Source organism: Atractosteus spatula, chromosome 20, assembly GCF_055471065.1.
Source record: "Atractosteus spatula isolate fAtrSpa1 chromosome 20, fAtrSpa1.hap1, whole genome shotgun sequence".
NCBI lineage: Eukaryota > Metazoa > Chordata > Actinopteri > Semionotiformes > Lepisosteidae > Atractosteus > Atractosteus spatula.
This window is the reverse complement of record NC_142725.1, coordinates 7,717,714-7,740,518: the sequence shown is the minus strand read 5'-3', so window position 1 is coordinate 7,740,518 and position 22,805 is coordinate 7,717,714. Positions and strand designations below refer to the sequence as shown.

The window sequence follows — 22,805 nt, the reverse complement described above, 5'->3', positions numbered from 1 at the left end:
CACGACTTTTTAATTCTCTCATTGATCATCCAGCCAAAATTAAATGAAAAGGAAATCCAGACCTTTTAAACTCCTCTGCCCTGGGTGTAGCTGGTAGTGTTCGGGAATCCCGGTAACACTCAGCTGAGGGCATAGCCGAGGAGGAAAGTCAGTCAAGTCTGGTCCATAGGACCCAACCCATGATCCTGATACAGGCCCTTACAGGTAGAGTCTATGTTTGTTTGGCACTGAGCCTGCTACAGTAGGTGACTTCACCCTTTTGGAAGCTGGGCATTCACTTCTCTGGCAGCAGAAGGGTGAGGCTTCTCTGTAGCGTAGTGGTGCTTTGTAAATGGTTGTGTTCATATCCCGAAGTGGGGGGCAGAGTTGGACTTGCCACATGCGGCGTTCTTGGCTCACCGGTCAACAGCGACCCCCTGTGGCTGACCCAGGCGCCTGTCAGACTGCACTCCTGTCTGGGAGACCCTCACCCACCCTTGCCCTGATGCCTCAGCTCTGCCGTTTGCGCTGCGGGTGAGCAGAGAGAGGAAGAGTGGACAGCACGACTACACGTTTTTCGAGGACACAAGCTTGTGATCTTCATCACACCTCTACCGAAATGTGTGTTATAGCGGTCATGGAAGATGACTCACAAACAGCGGAATTAAAGTTAGGCCTATACAGGAAATTCTAATTGTTGCGCACCGTAAGGTTTTGGTTTAAAACATAGGGACAACCACTTTTAATGCAGAACTGCGGAAGAAAAACGTAATCAGATTTGATCATCTATGGATCTCCATGCTAGTGTCTTGTTTGAATTGCCGTTGGGATTTGAAAAATGAATATCAACAGAGAGACACTGAACTATCACTTGACACAATAACTTAAGGTGAAAAAGGAAAGAAGGTCATACAGCTCAGCCTTCTCATTCCATTGCTACTACCTACAATAGTCCTCCTATCAAAAGCAAAGTGCCTCCTCTGTTTAGACCTACAAACACAAACTCTCAATTCTTAGGCCTTTGTTTCCATGTTGAGCTTGAGGTAATTAGTTGGGTGGACTTTGTCAGTATGTTTGAGGTTTTCCAATGCTTGATCAAAGTGCCCTTGGATTCGCTATTTTCAGGAGTATAAAAGATTCTTCAGCCTGCCTGTGTGAATAAATTTGAGGTCAGGCATTATTATGGACACTCTTTACTATTGAACACTTACCTAGACAGTTCTGCCCTCTTTCTCACATGGCTGCCAGTATTTTCGACAAAAATGCTCGTAGCTAATTGAGCCCAATATTCTATATTTCAGAAGTTTAACAATATATAGCACTATTCCGTGACTGTATTTTAACTAGAGACAAACATATTTATGTACATTTACTGCAGAAGGATGTAAAGCTTTTATCTACAGACGTTTTCTATATACGTTTCATGAAAGTACAGTTTATTTGCTAAAAATATTTTTTCCTTAATGGAAGAGAAAACTGCATTTTCTTCAGAGGTACTGAATGTGAAAGTGTTCTGTTCCGTTGCCCTCCTATCTTTGCCTTTTTCTGTCGCGGTTCCCAGATTGAATCTGCGGATTTTCAAACACAACTTGACAGCTAACAGCTGAAGGTGTGTTCGTTTTTTTTCACACAGGGTGAATCATCTGTATGTGGCAGACTCATATAAAAAAAAAACTAATTTGAGAAGCCTTTCATGGTTTGTAGAGCCGTATTGCAGAATCTGTACTGTAGTATAGTGTGTTTTACAGTAATATATTGAAGAAGAATGAGGGTCTCTGTGTACTATTGTGCAATAAAGTGCCACGTCTTGTTATGCCCCAGGAGAGAATTTGAGAAATGTGTCACGAATATTATATTTTCCACCCCTGCCAAGTGTAGGTCTGAGCTCTGGCTCAGTGGCGAAAGCAACGTTTATTAAAATCTCTGACAGTTTGGCGTGGTTTGGGAGGAACAAAATGTTTGAACCCTGACTAGCGTTTCATTTTGAAACCCTGGGCAACAGCTAGGTGTGTAGGCTAGACTCTTGGCTGAGACCTGGTGAAAATGGATCAGAACAAGCTGTTTGATAGATAGGCAGTAAGGCTGGATAACCCTGTTTTAGAAATGTATTCATTAAATCACAAGACAGATAAGTGTATCCAATTTTGATACCTGCTAGTAATGATACAAAAATAAAGACGCTGTTGCTTGGAAACCCCTGTCTCTTCTGGGTTCTGTTCTAACCAAACTGATATGTTTAGATTAAACCCAGTTTAGCTATTTGCTTGACTGTAATTATTTTTGACTTTGACCAAGCTGGATAGGGTTAGCATTTTCAATTACCCTTTTAGCAAGTGATGAGTTTCAGAGCTCCCTTTATTTCAGAGAACTCTAAAAGAATGCCAGATTTCAGGAATTTAAGTCATTGGACCCATTCATAACTAGGAGTACTTGTTACCGCAGTGTTTAATATAGTGTAATTGTGATTCTGTGTTGCATCTTGGCTATGTGGTCATCTGTTTAGGTTTGTTTAAGACACAATGTATTGAACAAGTTAAAGACCATTGGAATAGATTTCTCATTGCGAAATATCTTGGTGGTGGTAGACCTAAATCAAGGCTTTTTTTTTGGAAATAAAGAAATAAGTGCAGTAAACAGTCATAAAGATATAATTCAATTAAAGGCTTAATAGGTTTGTGTAACTAGGAGTCTGCTCAGAATGAGAACCGTAACCTCCAACCTGTCCCAAGGACCAAGATGGAGAAAGCCCAACGTCAAGGAAGCATTTTAGACCTGCTCCTGCATTCTAATCCTCTAATACTACAGACAGCCAAGTGCTCAGAGACCAGACAGATGCTGTGCAAGCGCAGCTTGGTTTCTTGAGAGCCACTGCTTCAGCTTTGTTCATTTTCGGTGACTGAAGAGAGGGACAGGCTGATGAAGACAAGAAGTCATCAGTGGTTGGAGGAGGACGCAGTGAGATTAAGCCTGATAAAGCTCGAGCTCTTTTGAGAAGAGAAACAAGGAGTAGCAGATTTGACATGCCAAATCCCAAGGGAATTATGGAAAACGGAGCAAGGTAACCACCAGTGAGTTTGGTCATTCCCTCAGCTTTGGTGCTCCAAGTCTAATTAGCATCTTTCCCTGAGCGGCTGGTGTTACATGAGGAAACAAAATCGCAGCTCAAATGATCCAGGCACGAAATGTACACTGTCTTTCCTCCAGATGCTTTGGATTGCTTACAGAACACAGAGATTCTCTTTTGCAAATATCTCTGATTCTTCCTGAAGCCAGAAAAAGGTTGGAAAATGCCAGTCCCTTCTGTTTCAGGCAGTCCCCGGTGCGGTAGTCCAGCGGGCTAGGAGATCTGGGGTAAATGAGCTCAATAACTGAGATTCAGACTGTTCAGTAGGGGGTTCTCCCGAATGAAAGGGTGTTTTACTTTAGTTTGATCTGGAAAGGCGGCGATGTCTTCTTTAACCCCGTGATGGTGATGTGCTTGTGCCGCCTCTTCTGCTCTGATGCCAGGATGCAGTACAGAAACTGAAGCCAGTGAATGAGGCATCGGTGTACGTGTCCAGCCGGACTGACAGTGGTGTCCACGCCCTCTGCAACACAGCCCACGTGGATATCCAGAGAAAAGAAAACAAGCCGCCTTTTTCAGGACAGGTTCTGACTGAGGCCCTCAACTACCATCTGAAGCCAGAACCCATTAGGTGAGAAACTCTGTTTCTTTTCTGTAAAAATACTGGTTTCTAACAAGCCCGGTTTTTACTGTTACAAGTGTGAGGGGATAGCCAGCAAACATTCAGCTGTTACTCCCTTAACATTACATATTCTAATATATTCTTATAATTACACAAATATTGATTTCACTTCATTTTGTGATTTTAATGTTTTGTTAGTTTTTTTCCTCCCAAACAAATTTGGAATCTTGACTGCTTTTCCTCTTTATAAGCCCCAGTGTAGAATGTCCAATTATTAATCTGCGTGGCTCTCTTCTACAATGTTTATGAACCTTCAATTCATACACAGTTTTCTTCTTCTCTCAAATGCAATAGTTTGGGTAACTTGTGACTTTCCCATTAGTCCTCTTTGTAGATTCACAGGCTGCATGGAGCATTTAAACTGGATGGAATAGCTTCTTTGAAATAGCTGTAGCAAACGCGTTTCTGTGGGTTTTTCTGGAGTTTGCGTGCTTTTTCTTTCCCGGCTTTCAACGCTTAAGGTCAGTTTCACTTAATGAAATCATCCACCATGAGCAGAAAAGAGGAAAATGACCGAGGTCTCTAAAGAAAAGGCTGTTTTCAGAAAGTATTTATAACATTTGTTTCTTTGCCCCTCAAAGTTTAATTACAAAGAAAACACATGGGACATGGGAACACAATGTCATTTCTCTTACTTTCAGACTGGCTGCATCTGCCTTTTTGTTGCTGTTTTCATGACTTCCAACAACTTATTTTCTTAATGTTTCCAATTAATAGCAAATGCCAGTCTGACTAGTATACAAAAACTGGTTAGCTTATGAAATCCTCATGCATATTTTGCCAACCTTTCCTTTAGAGTCTTTGTTCAAAGCTCATGTACTTAATTTATTTATGAAAATGCTTCCAAACGAGACCGCTAAAAGCTTTCAGGAGACGACAATGCCTGTTTTGGCAGAGCCAGCAGAGTTACAGATCAGCAAGCTTGTCTCCGGGGAAACAAGGGGGGCAAAGAAATCTGAAGACCAGATTAATTAAAGATCAGACTTTTACGTCTTCTTTTAAAAACAAAACCTCAAAATAAAGCACACTTCCTCGGCTCGAGGAATGTAGACGTTCATGCTGTTCCAGTGAATGTGATTTTTGTGGCTTTGGCCCAGGGCAGGAAATACAGTAAATCCTGCATGGAAATTAACTGAATTTTGTAAGGAACAGTTCTATCCAGACCCAATGCGGACGACACAATCCAGAATAGTGAGGAAGAAATACACTAGGGAAAAGTCATGCAGGAACAGGGATGGACAGGGGGGCGTGTCCATACGGTGCTGGTGATCGGGGGAGGTGTGGCCGTGGTGAACAGTCCAGAATAAATCCAAAAGGGGGAATCCAAAAACAAAAGCAAAAGGTCCAAGGCTGGGAAATCCGTCCAAACAGGAGATTAAAATCAGGTGCCGGGTTGGGACCGGCAGGGGGGACAAGGACAGGAGCAGGAAGTTAAAAACATGACGGAGCCAGGGGCCACCAGGTCCCGGGCTCGCACGATGCGGGGATCAGATGCAGAGAGCCAGGTGAAGTGAGCGCCTGGCTTTTAAAGGCGAACAGAAACAAGGAACAGGTGGCAGGAATGATACAAACGAGGAAGGGCTGGAGCGCCCTTAAGAGGAGGGTTGCGATCGTGACAAATTTGAATGTGTGCTTTCTTGTTTGTGACACATACACATGGAAGGATGCTACCGCTGTCTTTTTATGGTGACCTTTCTTTAAATCTGTAATTACTTTAAGCACAAAAATATGATAAATTAATGGAATAGGTCTTTTAAATCCCTTTTTTTCAAAAGAGAATAGTCATTTGGTCATTTTTTGTTTCTGCCACCAACAGTTGTTTAATCACATTAGCATAATGCTACCTGTCTTGTGCCAAACACAATAGAGACACCCAGTCCATGCATCAGTTCTCTGAAATGACTGAGCTCTCATTAGTAATTTCTGCTCATGCTGCAGGCTCACAGTCAGACAGTGATGTTGTTCTTGCAAATGACGTCTAGACGTTATGTTCCCAGCCTTCCCAGCCTGCTTTTCAAGTTGAAGCCTTTATGGTTTGGGAACTGGACCAGTACATCCATTCATCTGTTTTCTAGCTGCTTCTTGCAATTCAGGAGCCAGAGCCTATCTCTGCCAGCAATGGGCACAAAGTAGGGTACACCCAGGACAGAACACCAGTCCATCGCAGTACACACTCACACACATACTCCCAGCAGGTCCAATTTTCCCAGAACCCAAATAGCCTACCAGCATGTCTTTAGACTGTGGAAGGAAACCGGAGCACCCGGGGGAAACCCCAGTGCTGTGAGGTCACAATGCTGACCACTGCTCCACCCCAGAACCATACAGTTTTTGTAAATGCTGTAGCACCACAGCCCAAGTTTGTCAATATTAAATACATTATATCCATATAAAATGTCATATAAGACTTCTAAGAGAATCAAGAAATGGGAGTGATGAGTAATGACCAGTATTAATCATTAATAATAATAATAATAATCCTCACACTTATATAGCGCTTTTCTGGACACCCCACTCAAAGCGCTTTACAGGTAATGGGGACTCCCCTCCATCACCACCAGTGTGCAGCCCCACCTGATGTATTGAGGTTATTTAAGTGTCGGTCATTATAGTTAAAAACACTCCTCCAAATGAGCAACTTTGCTGCTGAATAGAGTGCACTTTGCTGTAGATTAAAAAATAGCATCAAAATGACTGGGCAAAGTGGAATTATACTCTCCAAAGGAGCACTAAGAGCTCTGTAGAAATCTATTTCTCCTGCATCTAATCTGGATTCATTTTAAAAAAAGTACTGACTGAAAACATTATTGTGTGGCATTTACCCACCCCCCTCCCCACAGTGTCTACTATATCCATTTCCTCTTTAAAGCCTAAAATAGCATTTATTGCTCCTCCTGCAGGAACTCTGCTGGCCAGGGCAGAGATGTTATTGAGGACTTGTCCCAGGCCTTGTAACTTTGGCACTGTTTGATGTTGTTATGATTTTGTGGTACTAATGTCAGTTGCTTTTATGACAATGACCTCATCTCTGGGTCTCTTGTCATAGGCCTTACTGCCACTTGTCAGTCAGTCAGAGGACGTTGAACAATTTTGTTTAAAAAAAGGAAGAGGATATGACAGAATCAGGAATTCCTCCTCTTTGTGGGAATATTGAATTCTTTGGACAGTTGCTTCCTAGAGTTCCATAGACCAAACAATGGGACATTAATGGCATTTAGCCCACATGATTTCTTGGACATTTGGAGATGAAACAGGCTTTCACCTCTGATCTGAACGGCCTTAATGCATAAACTGAACATTAGATCTTTGCTAATTTAGTATTCCTGTTGACCATGAGGCAGCATGACAGTGCAATAGTCTTTAAAAAAATAAATCATTTAACTTATGATCCTAATTTACATAGACAGTCTCTCTTCAGCTCAGTACAAATCTCATCAGATATCAGCTGTTCAACTCAGTGAATTTAATCCCTTGAGTCCTGGTTTTGCTTCTGGCCTGGGGTGTTTTCAGTGTAAATCTGCATATTTTTCACCTGGTTTCAAGGTCATTTTCAAACACTTCAGTTTTCTTTTCCAAAGACATAGTGGCTGATTTAACTGGGATCTCTAAATTATCCCCCATTTGCATGTGCCTTCTGCATGTGTAATTAATTGTGTGTGTCCTGTTATGGACACAACATCCCCTCTCAGTTGTATCATGCCTTGTTCCCATTGTCTGCCAGGTGAGGAAAGGCTTACTGACTTACTGTGGACAGAAATGGAGGACTGAGCATGGTTTATAGGCAGAACTAAAGAAATATGCAAAGGGAAAGCTATGCCAAACAATGCAGATGTTAAAATGTAGCAGGCTTAAAAGAAAATAGCAAGGCAATGCAAAATGTCTCATTTGATATTTTCTGCAACTATTAAAATAAAATTGCTTACCAGATATGGTTTTCATTTAGTTACATTTTTTAAACAAAACATTAAAGACCGTTGGGGTGGCTTTCAAAGTGCTGTGTCATATAGAGCTTCGGTTCAGCAAGAAAATATCTCAAGACTGCTGTATGTCTGTTTACTTCCCATATGCCGGAAATATGCCTTTCCCCACTCTTGCACAGGAGACGCCTGGGGTTGCCATCACCTTGGATAGGGCCTGTAAATGTATAGATCTGTTTCACCGAGTGCTGCCAGACAGCAGCCTGGAAGATATACCCCTCATAGAAGAGCTGCAGCATGCAAGCCGCCATCCTGAAAATGAATGTGGTGGACTTCAGGCTATGATGTGACCCCATGAAAAGACAAGGCCAAGGCTGTCCCTTAAACCACTGTGCAATGTTTTATGTTGTGGAATCCTATTTCTTGCACTTCACGAGGAATGACAGCAGCTGAAAGTTTGGGAGAAGTTAGAATCGTTTATTGGGCCGTTGGACGGGGAGGATGGGACCCCCATGCGACCAATTTGGCAGCTGCAAAGGTGGAGAGGGGGTGGAGGAGGGATGCAGAAAACGAACGAGGAAGAGGAGAGGGTGACGTTTGATATATATGGAGACCGGTTGCTTACGTCAGAATTAGTGGGAATTGCAGCAGCTGTGTCGAATCTGCCTTCATTCCTCCCGAACTTTCATTAAAAACTCAATTTTAAAGGAATGAGAGGAAGGTAAGAAAGGAGAGGAGGACATAGGGCACATCTAGTTTGTTATGTTGCTAGTATATCAATGATCTTAGACTTGCATCTATCCTTTCCTTGAAGAATTCATAGTCAGCTGCAGCTTTGTCTAGGACGATGGTTCTTCACTCTTCTTTGAAAAGACGCCTCTCCTGTTTTCTGTCCTGAATGCTTCTAAATCTAGATTTCACCTTTGTCCCTGTGCTGCTGTTAGGAAGAGAGTTTTCAAGGAGCCGACATGGTCAGTACCTGAAGCTGAAAGCTTAACGGAGGCGATCCGGTCTCATGCTCTTCAGTCTTTGCATGATAAGATTCACTGAACAGAATTCGAACGAAAATTTCAGCAGGAAATATTGATAGAGCCTGGCTTTAATTTTACCCAGGACTTGGACATTGACGCTGCTGCTCTTTTAAAAAAATCAAAAACTGAAACAAAGACAAACAAACTAAAACTAAAACAGCAGACTAACAGAAATGCCCAATCAATGGGTGAAAAGTCAGAATGCAGATTTCTATAGTCTTTCCCTCTATAACATTTTACAAAGAGTGAACTATTAAAAAAAACGAGATTGGCCTCTTGCTAACCTCAGCTGTCTCCCCTTCTCCCTTGATGAGCTAAAGCTGAGGTTCCTACACAGACCTTCATCTCCTTGGCTCCCCTCTCTGACTCCTCCCACGGCTCTGAACAGATGTCACTTATAGGTATATAGGTAGGACCTGTTCCGATCACCGCTGAGATCCGACTTGGGATCCAGGTCTCTTCCATTACTGCATTGGCTTTAAAGAAAGTGTTGGAAACAAACTCCGAGTGGAGAAAAGAGCCCCAGGCATCTCTTCTGATGCTGTTCGCAAACTGTACCACTTTCTTCTGCAGATCCTCAGCCGCAAGGCACCTCTTACATAAGCGCTATTCCATCACGCTGGAGATGAAATTAGAATCCTCAGACCTAGACGAGCAGCCCCCCCCCTTCCACCTCCACCACCACTGCATACAACCCTAACCCACCCTCATTTAGTCTTTTTCTATCTTCTGAAGAGATCAAAGGCCTTCCCCCCCCCCCCCCCAAGAATAAAGAACGTTTTTGGAAGAGGTTGAGTCAGCAGTCAGAATTCCTAATAAGATAGACTGAGCAGTGAATCACGCTCCCAAAAGCTCTGAGCACTGAGTCCCCCAAAGATTCTGGAATGCACAGAGTCATGCTTAGTAGAACGCTGCAGTAAATGTGTGAAATAAAGCCTCTCTTGCCACCTCTGCTGTCTTGCAAATGTTTACTTCAGAAAGTCAGATTTGCACCTCATTCTGATTTCGCCTCCTTCTCATTACACCTCGTTCTAATTCTGCTGCGTTAAGGTTAGTAAAACTGGAGACTCAGCTTTTCCGGGATCAGTAGCTTTTACTGGTGATTCACAAGAGTTTATTTGAAAGCCAGAGCGCATAACGTAGTGAAAATTCTAAGTTCCGAGGGAGAAAAGTGACATTCACCTATCTTTCCAATCTGACTTATTTTTCCAGTTAATTCATTATCAGAAACCCACTCATTCCTGGTAAGAGTGAGGCCTACCTTGTCTTAACTCTAACCCGAGCCACATCTCAACACAGGGGTGCCCTGGGGCACAAGGACAATCGAGTGCCTTTATCAACTTTTCATCCTTCGTTGTCTTTCAGAATAGAATTGCAGGTGCATTCACATATGTTTTTGATTTGATTTATCAACTCACTTATCAGGATTTCAAGTTATCAGGACTTGTCTGTGAAAAGCTCAGAGCTCTGAAAGTGCTCTTGTAGGCAAGTTTTGTCAACATACTGTATATCTTTAGAGGTATTGGTTAGAGAGGGGACCGGCAACAGTATTTGAGCTCTAAAGGAACAAAGATAAATTTTACACCTGAAGATGCTATCCCTGGTCAAAACGTTCAATTTTGTATCCTTTTTTTTTTAACTTTTCAACATGGAAATGAGCTCGGCTGGTTTGAACTATTGCAAATGTTGTTTCGTAGACCTGCAGACCTTCTTCCGAGCTTCTGAAAATGGCACAAAACACCTTCCACCAAAAACAGCTAAAAGAAAGTTAGAAAAATAAATGAAAAATAGTTCAGACCTTTGTTCGTTTATTACGATCTTTAAGAACTTCAGAGTCTACTGGTTTTCATTTAATCTAAATTCTTAATTAATTAGGAACTTAATTGTTTAACTCTTGTTTGTTTTAAGGGGGTATTAACCCTTGTAGGTACTGTTAACAATGTTGCTCTTGCTATTTATTGTGTACGGAGCTACATTCTCATCTCAGTTTTCACTGGAATTGCAAGATTCTAGAGTCGAGGCAATGCTGTAACTGCCAAGGGTAGGACCGTCCTGAAACAACGTAAGTAAAAAACGTACTGTAGGTGTGCGTGAGGCCTGAGTGAGACTTGAGTTTTTCCTAAAGCAATAACTCCCCCCCCAAAAATGAGCAGATGCAGTGCTTTGGACATTGGCAGAGAGCGAGACACATCCAAGCTGGAAAACAAAATCCGTCTGTTTAAATTTCCTTTCTGGATGTGATATCAGTGGACTTTTCTACGTGGCACCTTCTGAAAAGCCAGATGGGAATTTCTTCGGAGACGCTGTGGCTGTGTAGCACGTGCTGCCAGCTCGGCTTTCGACTCCAGCGAGCGCGTTTTCAGGGCAGAAGCCCCTCACCGCCGTTGTGTCGCAGGGCCTGGGGAGGGTGACCTACATCTCGGCTTCCCACTGTCACCTGTTGAAGTGCCCTGATGAATTGCAGCGTCAGTTCGAGCTCGTCAAAAAAGCTTACTCAGCTTGTGTGCAGGTGACGGAACTGACTGAGATAAACTGAGCCATTGCAAAGGTTCTGGCAAAGTTTCACTAACCACAAATTACCGTTCCACATGTGTTTGTATAGTGCTTGCCTGAGCTTTAACTGAGCTCTGTCTGCTGAAGCCTTTGTTCATCCTGGAACTGTGGTTTAGGAGGTGGAGAAGTTAAAGCTACCATACCTGTTGATCCACCAGGTGGGTGTCATTAAGGTTTGGGGGCCAACAAACTATCCACTACCGCCTGGCTAAAGAGCAAAGCCACCCAGCACAATGTGGCATAGATAGAAAACAGGAGTAAATTCATTATTTAACTCTGCCCTCTGAAAACGTACCCTCAGATTGAAATAGATAGTTATAATATTAGTAAGGTACAAGGTATTTGCTTTGTTGACCTTTTCCGGGGCGTTTTATAGAGAAATTAAAGTTGTCTTAATTCAGGGTTAGATTTTTATGACACATTATGGCTGGAAAACAATTAATTTTGTTTACCAGAAAAGCCGCGCAGAAAACAGTTCTGAATATCCTGTTTTAAATGGTGGTGCTAATTGTTGAACTTGTCTTGCTGGATATCGGAGACATTGACAAGTGCATTTAGAGTATTTGATAAACAATACCCTGTGAATAGTCTTGTGTTTCTTTTAAAGCCAAGTGTGAATTCTTTTTAAACCTGTGAAGGTGCCTGCTGAGTCACTGTTTGTATCAATAGCTTGAAAATGAGTTCATCTCCAGCTGTTAATCCCTCTTGAAATCTTAAATAACTGTTTAAGAATACTAATGCAAGGACCCAGAGATTCCTGTGTTCCTTGACAATTGCATGGGAAATGGGGAAAAAAGACATTTCTTTGCTCACAGGTAGAAATAGGTGCCACATGTATTTGGAAACATCTGTCTATACCATTTTTGTGCTACAAGAGTATAGGCTCCATAATTACAGGGAACTGATAAAAGACTTTAATGTTGTTGTTCACATAAAGAGATCTGTTAATGTAAATTAATCTTTAAGCATGAAAAGTTGATATTGTAACTTTTCTTTGTTGTGAGTTTGCATGAGAGTGCCACAGTGTTTTTGAAATTCACAAAAAATTCACAAAATGTTCTTTGTTGTTTCAGTTGCACGTGTTCCCAACTCATACTGAGCATACTGATCACTACTCCAGTACCAAACACGTGAATGATCAGTATGACAAATTTCAAGGAGAGTGTATTCAGATTAGGATCGTTTATAATGTGAATGACACATTTTAAAAATGTGCAACAAAAAGGAGAACAAAATGTTTAAAAATCTCCATTCACTTCCTACTATTTTATCCAATACAGGGGAACCAGAGTGTATCCTGGCAAGCAACAGGTGCAAGACAGGATACACCCTGGACAGAATGCCAGTCCTTCGGAGGGCACACACACAGACACAAAAATGCACATACTCTCACGAGAGCCAGTTTTCCCAGAAGCCAAATTACCTACCAGTATGTATTTGGACTGTGAGAGGACACTGAACACAAACACAAGGAGAGCATGCAAACTCCACACAGACGGTACCCCAGGTCTGGGAATTGAACCCAGAACCCCAGCACTGTGAAACAGCAATGCTAACCTCTGCATCATCTCGCCACTCCATTAAAACATCAGAGCTGGTCTTTTAAATGTTAAAAAGGACTTGAAATGTCACAGTGCCAATTAGTGATCCAGCAACATCAATTCGATATAACACATCAGTTCAGCATTGTTCATCAAACATAACTGCAGAGGTAATGCCGGAAGATGTGTCGTCATATCATACATCAGTTCACGAGGAATGACAGCAGCCGAAAGCTTGGGAGAAATTAGAATCGTTTATTGTGATGTGGAGATTTGGCGTAACCCGCTTGGCTGAGGGCCAACCTCCCGGCCGTCGGACGGGGAGGATAGGACCCCCATGGGACCAATGGGGTAGCTGCAAAGGTGGAGAGGGGGTGGAGGACGGATGCAGAAAACGAATGAGGAAGAGGAGAGAGTGACGTTTGATATTTATGGAGACCGGTTGCTTACGTCAGGATTAGTGAGAATTGCGGCAGCTGTGTCGAATGAGCGCGGCTGCCTTCATTCCTCCCGAACTTTCATTAAAAACTCCATTTAAAATGACTTCAGACTGTCTAGGCTGCTATCAGTTTTGTCCGTTTTTAAGAAGCAGTATTGCATATTGCTGTATCGCAGTAAGAGATAAGTCGCTTTAAAGCTTTTGAATTTCAAATGAAGGGGAGCTGAATGTAATAAAGAGATGCTTAGACACCCTAATTAGCAACAACAGAGCTTTCAAATTTTGAACAAGACAGCTAAAGCACCTGCTAGACGTTCTTATTGTGCAAAAATTAATTAGGTAGTTTTAAGTTATAATTATGATGTGCACAATTATAACTGCAGTTATAGCTGTCAACACACAAAGGTGAAAAACATTCATTAATCTATTCTCGCTTAATGATTTTAAGAGTAGACGTGTTGAACTCGTTGTCCTGGCTAAATTCCAGGACTTTATCTGACCTCAGTAAATTTCCCCTTTAATTTGGCTGGTGAAGTAAGTTCTTCAATTTCCACCTGATCTGCCATGTTCTGGGGCCACTGACCTACAGGTATCATACCTGCTGATTTTTAAACTACATTATTATTGTAATTAATTTTCCTATCGTCATTAGCATTCAGATAAGTGCTACACCTGAGTGGTTGATGATCTGAATCCCCTCTTATCTGTAAAGAGCTTTTGTATTCTTTGAAATTAAGTACTTATACTGTAATAATATCTCATATTTGCACTCCATACTGTAGGAGGAGCTGTCCTTCAGGTGAGGTATTAAAATGAAATTGATTCACTATCTGAATCACCGAGAAGCATCAGGGAAGCCAGATATAATTCCAGAGTGGAATCTAGCCAAGACATAGGGGACAATACCTCTTTTGTCACAAACAGTGCCATGGGATCTTAAATGACTAAACGATGAGAGCTCACCCCATTTCCTGATCTGCTGTTTTGTGGGGCTGCTGGTTTGAAAGTAAACAATAGTAAACAATATTCTCTGAATGAATGGCTTAATAACTCTTGATCTGAGCCAAGGTTAGGTACTGTATGTATATCATTGCCAAGGAAAAAGGTAATTAGTTTATGCAAATTATTCATATTTAAAGATAACAGATGGATGTATTCTTATTTTAGCAACTTTTAGAACAAAAACACGTAATGGTAGAAATATTTTCATGCTTTTAAATAAAGATGTAGCGGAACAAAATAATTAAATCTCTACTGACATCTTTTAAGGTGTTCTATTTATGTTGGTGTTACAGTAAGGTCATGATATTGATCCTGAGTTTTAAGAAGTAACACGCAGAGGCAGATTAAAGAAACGGCCACTTTTAGTATTGAACAGAGGAGATTATAAAAGGACTCCGTATGAATTCAAAATCATTGAAGGTATTGACAAACTCAAACAAATAGACTTAGAAAAGGCAGGCTGCATGAGACCTCTCATCAATAAGCAGTCATGCAGGATGGACTGACTCCTGTTGGTTTCATTCTGTCTTATCTGCATAAGCTCTTCTAAAACTAAGGTGAAATTGATATTGTGTTAATCCTTCCTTCTGCACATCAGGAAATCTTAATAAAACATCTCGAAACACATTAGAATCTTATTAAAAAGCCATACCCTTGGATCTGCAGTGGTGCTAATCTTCTTAGCATAAGCCCAATTACTTAAGGTGCTTCATAAAGATATCCAAAGCTCTTTTAATCCTAAAGACAGTTTAGAAATAGGGTAGAAGGTGCATTTAAAAGTTTTTTTAGTGACTTTACAGTCACATGCATTTCAAGTGGAACATTATTGTGTTTCACAAAACAGCTGTGAGACACAGGTGCTGAAAATCTTTTCCAAGTACTTGTATTTTATGAACAACATCTGGAAGTGGTACAATTTAAAACATGTTTTATGAATGTTTTATCCTAGTACTAGAGCAAACAGGAAAACAAGCTAGATCTTGATCTGTCAGAGAAGTGACTTGTTAGTTGTTTTGTTTTTTGATGTCATTTTTGGGTTTCGGAAAATGTCATCTTTACATATCACATGGAGTGATTTATAATGGTTGTCATTTGAACAATTAAAGTTGTCAGTCTGCTGTATTTAGTCACACAATTATTTAAAACCCAAAACTTTTCACCAGAAGAATATAAAAACATGTTTTAGACACTGTGGATGTCATGAACATCAACAATCTACTGAGATCCTTCACTTGGTTTTTACTGTTATAACAACATTGTAATTTGTGTATTCTAGCATTGGTGAGTAGAACCTGTTTTTGTCATTTCTCTTAAAATCTTCAAACTCTTCACAACAGCTCCAGGTATACTCCACAAGATAGCCAGTATGACATACTGTCGTAGGTAATCTGTCGCCGTTACCCATCAGATCTAATTTGTCAGACAACTCCTTGTCAGGTGTTCCTCTTCATTAACATCATATTTTTCTCTAGACCTCCATGGTACAAGCTAAAAGGTCACTTTTTATATTACAAAATCAAAACTTTCAAGGTTAATTGCTGGCTTAGAAAACTTAAAAACATTTGAGTAAATAGAATTGCATTTCTGCATGAATAAGGGAAAATGTGTAGAACTATGCTTGAGATCTTTGCACAGCAGTGGATGAATGTATGTGTATGTAAGGCACTGTGGCTCAGCATCTGTGCCTGTGGCCAAAAGGTTGCCAGTTCAAATCCCGCAGCCGGCAGAGGATTCCTAGTCCCTTGGGCCCCTGAGCAAGGCCCTTAACCCCAACTGTTCCAGGGGCGCCGTACAATGGCTGACCCTGCGCTCTGACCCCAAGCTTCTCTCTCCCTGTTTGTGTGTCTCATGGAAAGCAAGTTGGGGTATGCGAAAAAAAAACAAATTCCTAATGCAAGAAATTGTATATGGCCAATAAAGTGATCTTACAGTGCCGTTGTGCTTAACCGCAGGGAACTGTACCACTATCCTAGTGGGTCTTATGTTACTCAATCAGGAAAGGCAGTGCTGGCTGAGCCTACAGTATAGTCCAGAGGTTTCTGTGTAGAATCAGGGCTGCTGGCAGGTTTTGACCAAGTTAAAATGGTTTGCCAGGATTTCCACAGCTCTCCACATCAATGAACTGGCTGAGCTACAAAAAGCATGTGGTCTGTCTGATCCGTGACAGGGCACACACAAAAGACACAGACACGCACGCACTCACACCAGTGCCAATTCTCCTAGAAGCCAGTGAACCTACCAGCATGTCTGCACTGTGGGAGGAAACCAGAGCACCCAGAGGAAACCCACACAGGGAGAACATAAAACTCCACACAGACAGCACCCCAGGTCCGGAATTTAACACCAGAGCCCCAGCGCTGTGAGGCAGAGCCGTACTGCCCTTATTTTTACCATGTGATGTAAAAATATGTGGTTTTCTAGCAGGGTTTGCACTGCAAAAATTACTGGATGCACATTGTGTAAGAGGCATATACATTGTCTGTATCAGAGAGCTCCAACCTTCAGGAGAGACCCAACCCAGTTATTCTTATAGGTCACCATATATTATCTGTTACTTAAAGATTAGGAATACATGTTTATAAAAAATGATCAATGTTTGAGTGAAGGGAACATTGCTCTTTGAGAATTGTTGTTCTAAATAATCTCTTAATTACATTACAGACCACCACCTGTTTAATTGCTGATAGTTAACTTGTTTTGAGACTTTAGAAATTGATCATTTAAAAGCTACATATTAAATCTGGACTGGGGTTGGAGACCCTCACACCTGAAGAAGGCTCCACGGCCGAAACGTTGTGTTTTCTTTCTTCTTTTTTTCAGCATGGAATAAACCTATTACTTGTTCCTTTGCAGCCTGTGCATGCTGACGCAGCTACCCACCTGAATTCCTATATCAGTCTATATCAGTTCAGTAAAATATAAAGAACTATTAAAATGTTCATCTCTGTTTAAAACTGTGCGCTTGTTTCAATTTAAAATGAAGCTGCTGAATAACGCTGCTACTTTTATCGTTAATAAATTGAGCATTAACCATTTATGACAGTACAGAAATGTGTTTCAGAATCCCATTTGAAAGCTACTCTCTCAAAGTTGAAAAGCTACCCCTAGATCTTACACTTCGGAAATAAAAGACGTGCCATAAGGGTGGAATCTGTCTGAACAGGTGAGCTTGCAGTTGGTGCTCCAAGGCTAACAGAGAGAAACAAAAGGCTCAAGACTCAAACATTGATGATATATTCAAGATACTATTCACTCAGCTTCACTTTAAACTCGGTGTACGTTTCAACGATGAGACAGAAAACCTTTTTGCCTCCTTTTCAGCATTATCAAGTCCTCCATAGTACCTCCGCTGTTTCATGCCCGGTTCAATGCTAAGTCAAGGACGTACATCTACCGATTGGTGACGGGGCTCCGTAATTACTCCCAGCTGCCTGTGTTTGAGAAGGACCTCGGCTGGCTGGTGCAAGAAAAGTAAGTGTGGCGATCGTCTCTGCTTCCAGACTCCCTGCCCTGATATCTCTGTCAATATACACCCGCCTTGTGTGTGAAAACATCTGGGCAGCTTTATCTCACTGCAGCTGGGGGTGGAATCTGAATATATTCTTAAATTGCATAATAACATGACAAAACTGCAAAGAAGGTTCCTAAAAATATATAACTTTTTACAGTTTCCCACCGATTCCGAAGCAGCAGTGCTGACCACAGCACCACCCTGAAATTCTGTGGGGTGGAACCTATGACTAATTATCAATGTTACATAACAATTAAGAATGAACTGTAATGTATTGTGCAACATAGTTTATTTTTTAACAGTGAGGGGTAGTTTTGCACCTACTGATCAGTACAGAACATTCCTGGATCTGGTCATGTAAATGAATCTGAGATTAATGAGAACTGAGACCTGTGGTGAGGGTAAATGCAATAGAGCAGAGCAATGCTTCTTGTTCTTGGACAGCCAAATAGCATTGAAAACACAAGTGGAGTAATGATGTCATTTCCTATGATTGGTACATGTAGCTTCACAGGTGTGATGCCACATTTAAACAAGTAAAGAGAGATTTGCTTGCTGTTGTGTCTTAAAGTCTACAACAAGAACTATGAAAACATTAACATCCCAATCAGGTGACACATACAGTAACCATGTTCGTGGTCTAGATTTAGCAAGATAACATCTGTATGTGCGAGAATATCAGTGCAGTATTTTACTGCAATCCAATACATTGATACGTTGAACTGTGAAACATAAACCCCAGAGCACAGGTGGAAACTATATGGAAGTGAACTTAAAACTGAAAACAGGAGGCACCTCTTTACACAAATGGTAGTAGGGGTATGGATGAAGGTACCCAGCCATATTGTTGAAACTGATGCTTTGGCTTCATTCAAGTAACAGCTGCATGAGATCCTGGGAGCAATTAAGTACTAACTACCATATGAGCTGGTTGGGCCAAATAGCCTCCTCTTGTTTGCAACCTCTCGTAAGTTCTTACAAACAAGTTTATGATGTGATACGATAGCACTTTACTGTCTGATTTCTCAGAAATTTGTTGTGCGTCAAGCAAGTTTGAGTTATTAGAGAACAATCAGGTGCAAGCCAGCTCTTTTTTGTTAATCTTTTTGTGCCGACTTGAAAAAAAAAATCCCATTGACAGGGGATCGGCAGACGTTAATAATTTTTTTATTCTCCTGCTTCATTTCTGGAAAAAGTAGGGCAGGAGAAGCTGCAGGCTTTTCCAGCTGCCTGCTGTCATCCACCCACTCCCTCCCTCTCCTGCTCCCCAGCAGGGCCTTGCTTAGCATTGCTGCGCAGTATTACGTCTTTTTTCACAGTTGTGTAACTGTACTGAAAGTAGCTGATGCATATCAGGTGTAACCCTGATTTGTTTTGATAGAGTGGCGATAACACACCACAGCAAGAAATTGTGATTAGAGAAGAATCCCACAGCTATCCTGATCTATAGTTGCTTGTCAGACAGTACATAAGATCCAAGCTGAAAACTGTTCCAAAACTTTAAAACAGCAGGAAGGTGAGGGTTATACCTATATGATTGCTTACTTGCAGCATATTCTTTCATAGAAAGGCCAATTTACTCTCCTAAAAACTCCACTTTTGCTGTTCAACAGTATTATTTTATAGCCTTATATTTTAGTATTGCCCTGTGTTGTACCTTTGCTTTTTTATTTTCTCTACACTTTGTAATGTGGTTTGTGTTGTGTTTTGCATTTTTTAGGCTGAAGTGATCGGTTAAAAGTCCGCTGCAAGTATCTTATTTACAGTTATAGGATGGGGTTAATGTAATACAAGAGCATAAGAAAACGTAACAATGAAAAAAGGTCATTCAACCTTTCAGTGCTCATCATATTCCTATAAAAATCCCAGTATAAAGTCCCCTGCCTACACAATGTGTCCACAATGAAAGTGTTAGGTTTGGTGCAAAATTGACTTTTAACAATGTTTCATTGATTTCTCAACATTGTAATTTGAAGTTAATTTGATACTACTGTTGCAATCGATCTTATTTCCTTTTAGATATTTTTTCTGATACTGAAAATATCACATTCCTTTATTCCATCCTCAAAACCCATATCCGTATGACCTGCAGTGGGTCTTGTAGCTCTTCTATAATTTTGGTCTATGGCTTCATTCATTCATTCATTCATAACACTGGAGACCAGAACCCTATGCCATACTCCCGAAGTGGTTTAAATAATGTATTGTACACTTTCTACCTTGATCTTTCACCTTGATCTACATTCTGTACTTCATACTATGCACCTAAGCATTTTGTTTGCTTATGATTGTTACTGTGTGTTTCCTAAGTACTGGGAGCAGTTCTTGAATTCTGTTCCTCAAGTCGTTGTCCCACTGTGGACTTGCATATCTCATAAATTAACAGTGCCTTAGATGAAGGGATGAAGGTATAAGCCTTGTGTTATAATTGTAACCAAGCAGGCTGGAAGTGAGCATAGTGAAAGCCCTTTGACTGAGCCATGAAGATATTTTGACTTACTCCATTACTCCTTTTGGCTGTTCACTGTCTTAAAAGTCATCGTATGTCGCTTCTAGGAAGTACATCAGCTCTTCAGTTGGAGCTAACATGTTGACAGCCAACATGTTGACAGGAAATGTTTTTCACCATCAGGGAGGAAATGTTTTGATGAAATATCACAAAATGGTGGCGAATTAAAAACACTTTAGATTTAAATGTATAAATCTAAAAGAACTATTTCAAAAGCAGTAAATAGAGGGGCTTGTTGAGTATGTTTAAGATGATTGATTCCATAATCCTATTCAGCTCTGCTTCTAGGACAATCCCTGGGATTCACTGTCAACAGCAGAGCTGGGTGGAATTGCACATGACTGTGCACGAGGAAGAGCCTCTTTTTTTAGTCCTGAATACGCCTCTTAATCTTCTCTTTATGACCTCTCTTCACTGTCCTTCCTGAATCACTCATTTAGGCCGACTTTGTAAATACCATTCGGGGTTTTGAATACCTGAATTCAAGTTTAATCTCCTCTGATTAGAATTGATCAGATTCAGCTGTTTTAATCTGTCTGTATGCTCATATTTAAAACTCTTTCTAGGGCCATGTCCCTTTTTTGTCACTTGGTGATCAAAATGAACAATAGAATGAAACGTGACAGAGGAAGACTTGAAGACCAACACATTAATGTCACTAGAGATTAATGACATTGATGTCCTTCACTGAAGTACTGCATCACCCCAGTCCCCACCATATCTCAACCTCTAACAAGGCTCCCTACGTTACTCAAAAAGCAACCGCCAGCAAGAAAAAAGACCACCTGCCTGGAATTAAGAGAACTTAAAAGTGGCGACATCTTTGATTCTGATTATCGTTATGATCATACATCTTTATCCAAGGAGACTTACATCTGAGCCCTTTCTAAAACCTGAAAAGTGAACAGTATGGACTTGTGTTCAAGTTCAGTGGTACACACAAATGAAATTCCCTCATACAATGGTTTAACCCTGTCATACCCAAGCTTAGATTTTCTTCATTGGTTATATGAAAAAGGGTCAACAGCCAAAATGTTGTGTTTCTTCTTTCTGTTCAGTGTGGAATTAACATGTACTTGTTCCTTCTTATTATCCGTCCATACATTTCTTAATTACTTTATCCAATACAGTGTAGCAGGGGAGCCTGAACTTATCCCAGTCAGCAATGGGGACAAGGACGGATACACCTCGGTCATGATGCCAGTACATCTCATTGTACACACACACAAACTCACACACGCACAGCAGGGCCAATTTGCCCAGAAGCCGATAAACCCACCAGCATGTCTGTGGACTGTGGGAGAAAACTGAGCGCCTGGAGGAAACCCATATGAGAAGAACATGCAAACTCCACACAGACAGCGCCCCAGATCTGGAATTGAACCCAAGGCCCCAGCGCTGCAAGGCAGCAATACTATACATGCCCCACCATACCTCCCTTCCTTATTCTTATAAGTTGTTTATTTATTATTTTAAGGAAATCTTAGAATCTAACTGTAAGAATTCTGCCTGCACTGGTTCTCCATTATTGCGCTTCTCCTCTTACAGCCAACTGAATGTGGAGGCCATGCAGGAAGCAGCCAGGCTTTTCCTGGGGACACACAACTTCAGCACGTTCCGCGCCCTCAACTCCGAGACGCCCTACAAATCGCCCGTGAAGACAATGCTCCTGGCAGACATCGCGGCTGGGCACAGCTTCTTTGCACAGCATCACTTAAACAGGTGGGCAGGGTCGCCCTTGGTAATGGAAAGAAAACCTTCCGAAAGCCCAAAATATAGGGTCTTTCCTTTTGTTTAAAAGCTGAGTGTTGTGGTCAGGGCTGCAGTTCGTTTGGTATAAACATGTCTTCTTTAAAGGGAGACTTGATGCCAGCTGATTTTCTGAGCAAGTCCATACCATTTGCCTGATGGATAAAGAAAGTCTGTGAACTTTGGTGCCAAGGAATGAGATCTCCATAATAACACAATATATATTCCTTATACTTTTGAAAAAACGTAAAATGCAGAATGCAGCAGCGAGTATAATTCAAGTTAGCTTGCAATACACACTGTGGAGTGTGTAGTATTCAAGTTGTCCGTAGATGGCTTCCTCTTTATCAGTGAACTGCTTGGAATACAAATCCTGGAAAAAGCTGGAAATCTCATCTTTCATTCAGAAATGCAAGACCTGGTCAGGTGGTTTTCAGGTTTCACATGATTTGCAGTTTTAAGAAATATCTGCCAGTTAAAAGATGTTTAAATGAGATGATGTTGATAAATCCCTTTATATAGCATCTCATTTCAAAGGTTAGAAAACACTGCTTAAGAAGGGGTTCTCCATTAAGCACTGACTACACACAGACTGACTGGGATGATGTTAAAGCTTTGATACCCAGTGGCTAGCAGGATAAAAATTTAATTCCTCCTTTTTTCCTTAAGATTTTCCTCCTGTTTCTATACTGTACGTTTCAGTTCACTCTTCCATAATCTACCTTGTGAAGCACCATATGTCACAGTTCTACAGCTATGCAAATGAGAAACGGTGTTCTTCTGACACCTGGTGGGAGTTTCTCTGGCTGATAGAGAGATTAGCACAGC

General features: G+C 41.1%; 1 protein-coding gene across 1 annotated transcript in view; it reads left to right on the top strand.

The window, feature by feature from the left end:
• pusl1 (pseudouridine synthase like 1) overlaps positions 1 to 22,805 on the top strand; it is a 50,555-nt gene that overhangs the window by 10,862 nt on the left and 16,888 nt on the right. Inside the window, exons 3-5 of the mRNA XM_088938246.1 lie at positions 3,487 to 3,674; positions 17,530 to 17,679; positions 21,777 to 21,950. Of these exons, the coding sequence (XP_088794372.1) occupies positions 3,487 to 3,674; positions 17,530 to 17,679; positions 21,777 to 21,950 (512 nt within the window). The remainder of the gene's footprint in view (positions 1 to 3,486; positions 3,675 to 17,529; positions 17,680 to 21,776; positions 21,951 to 22,805) is intronic.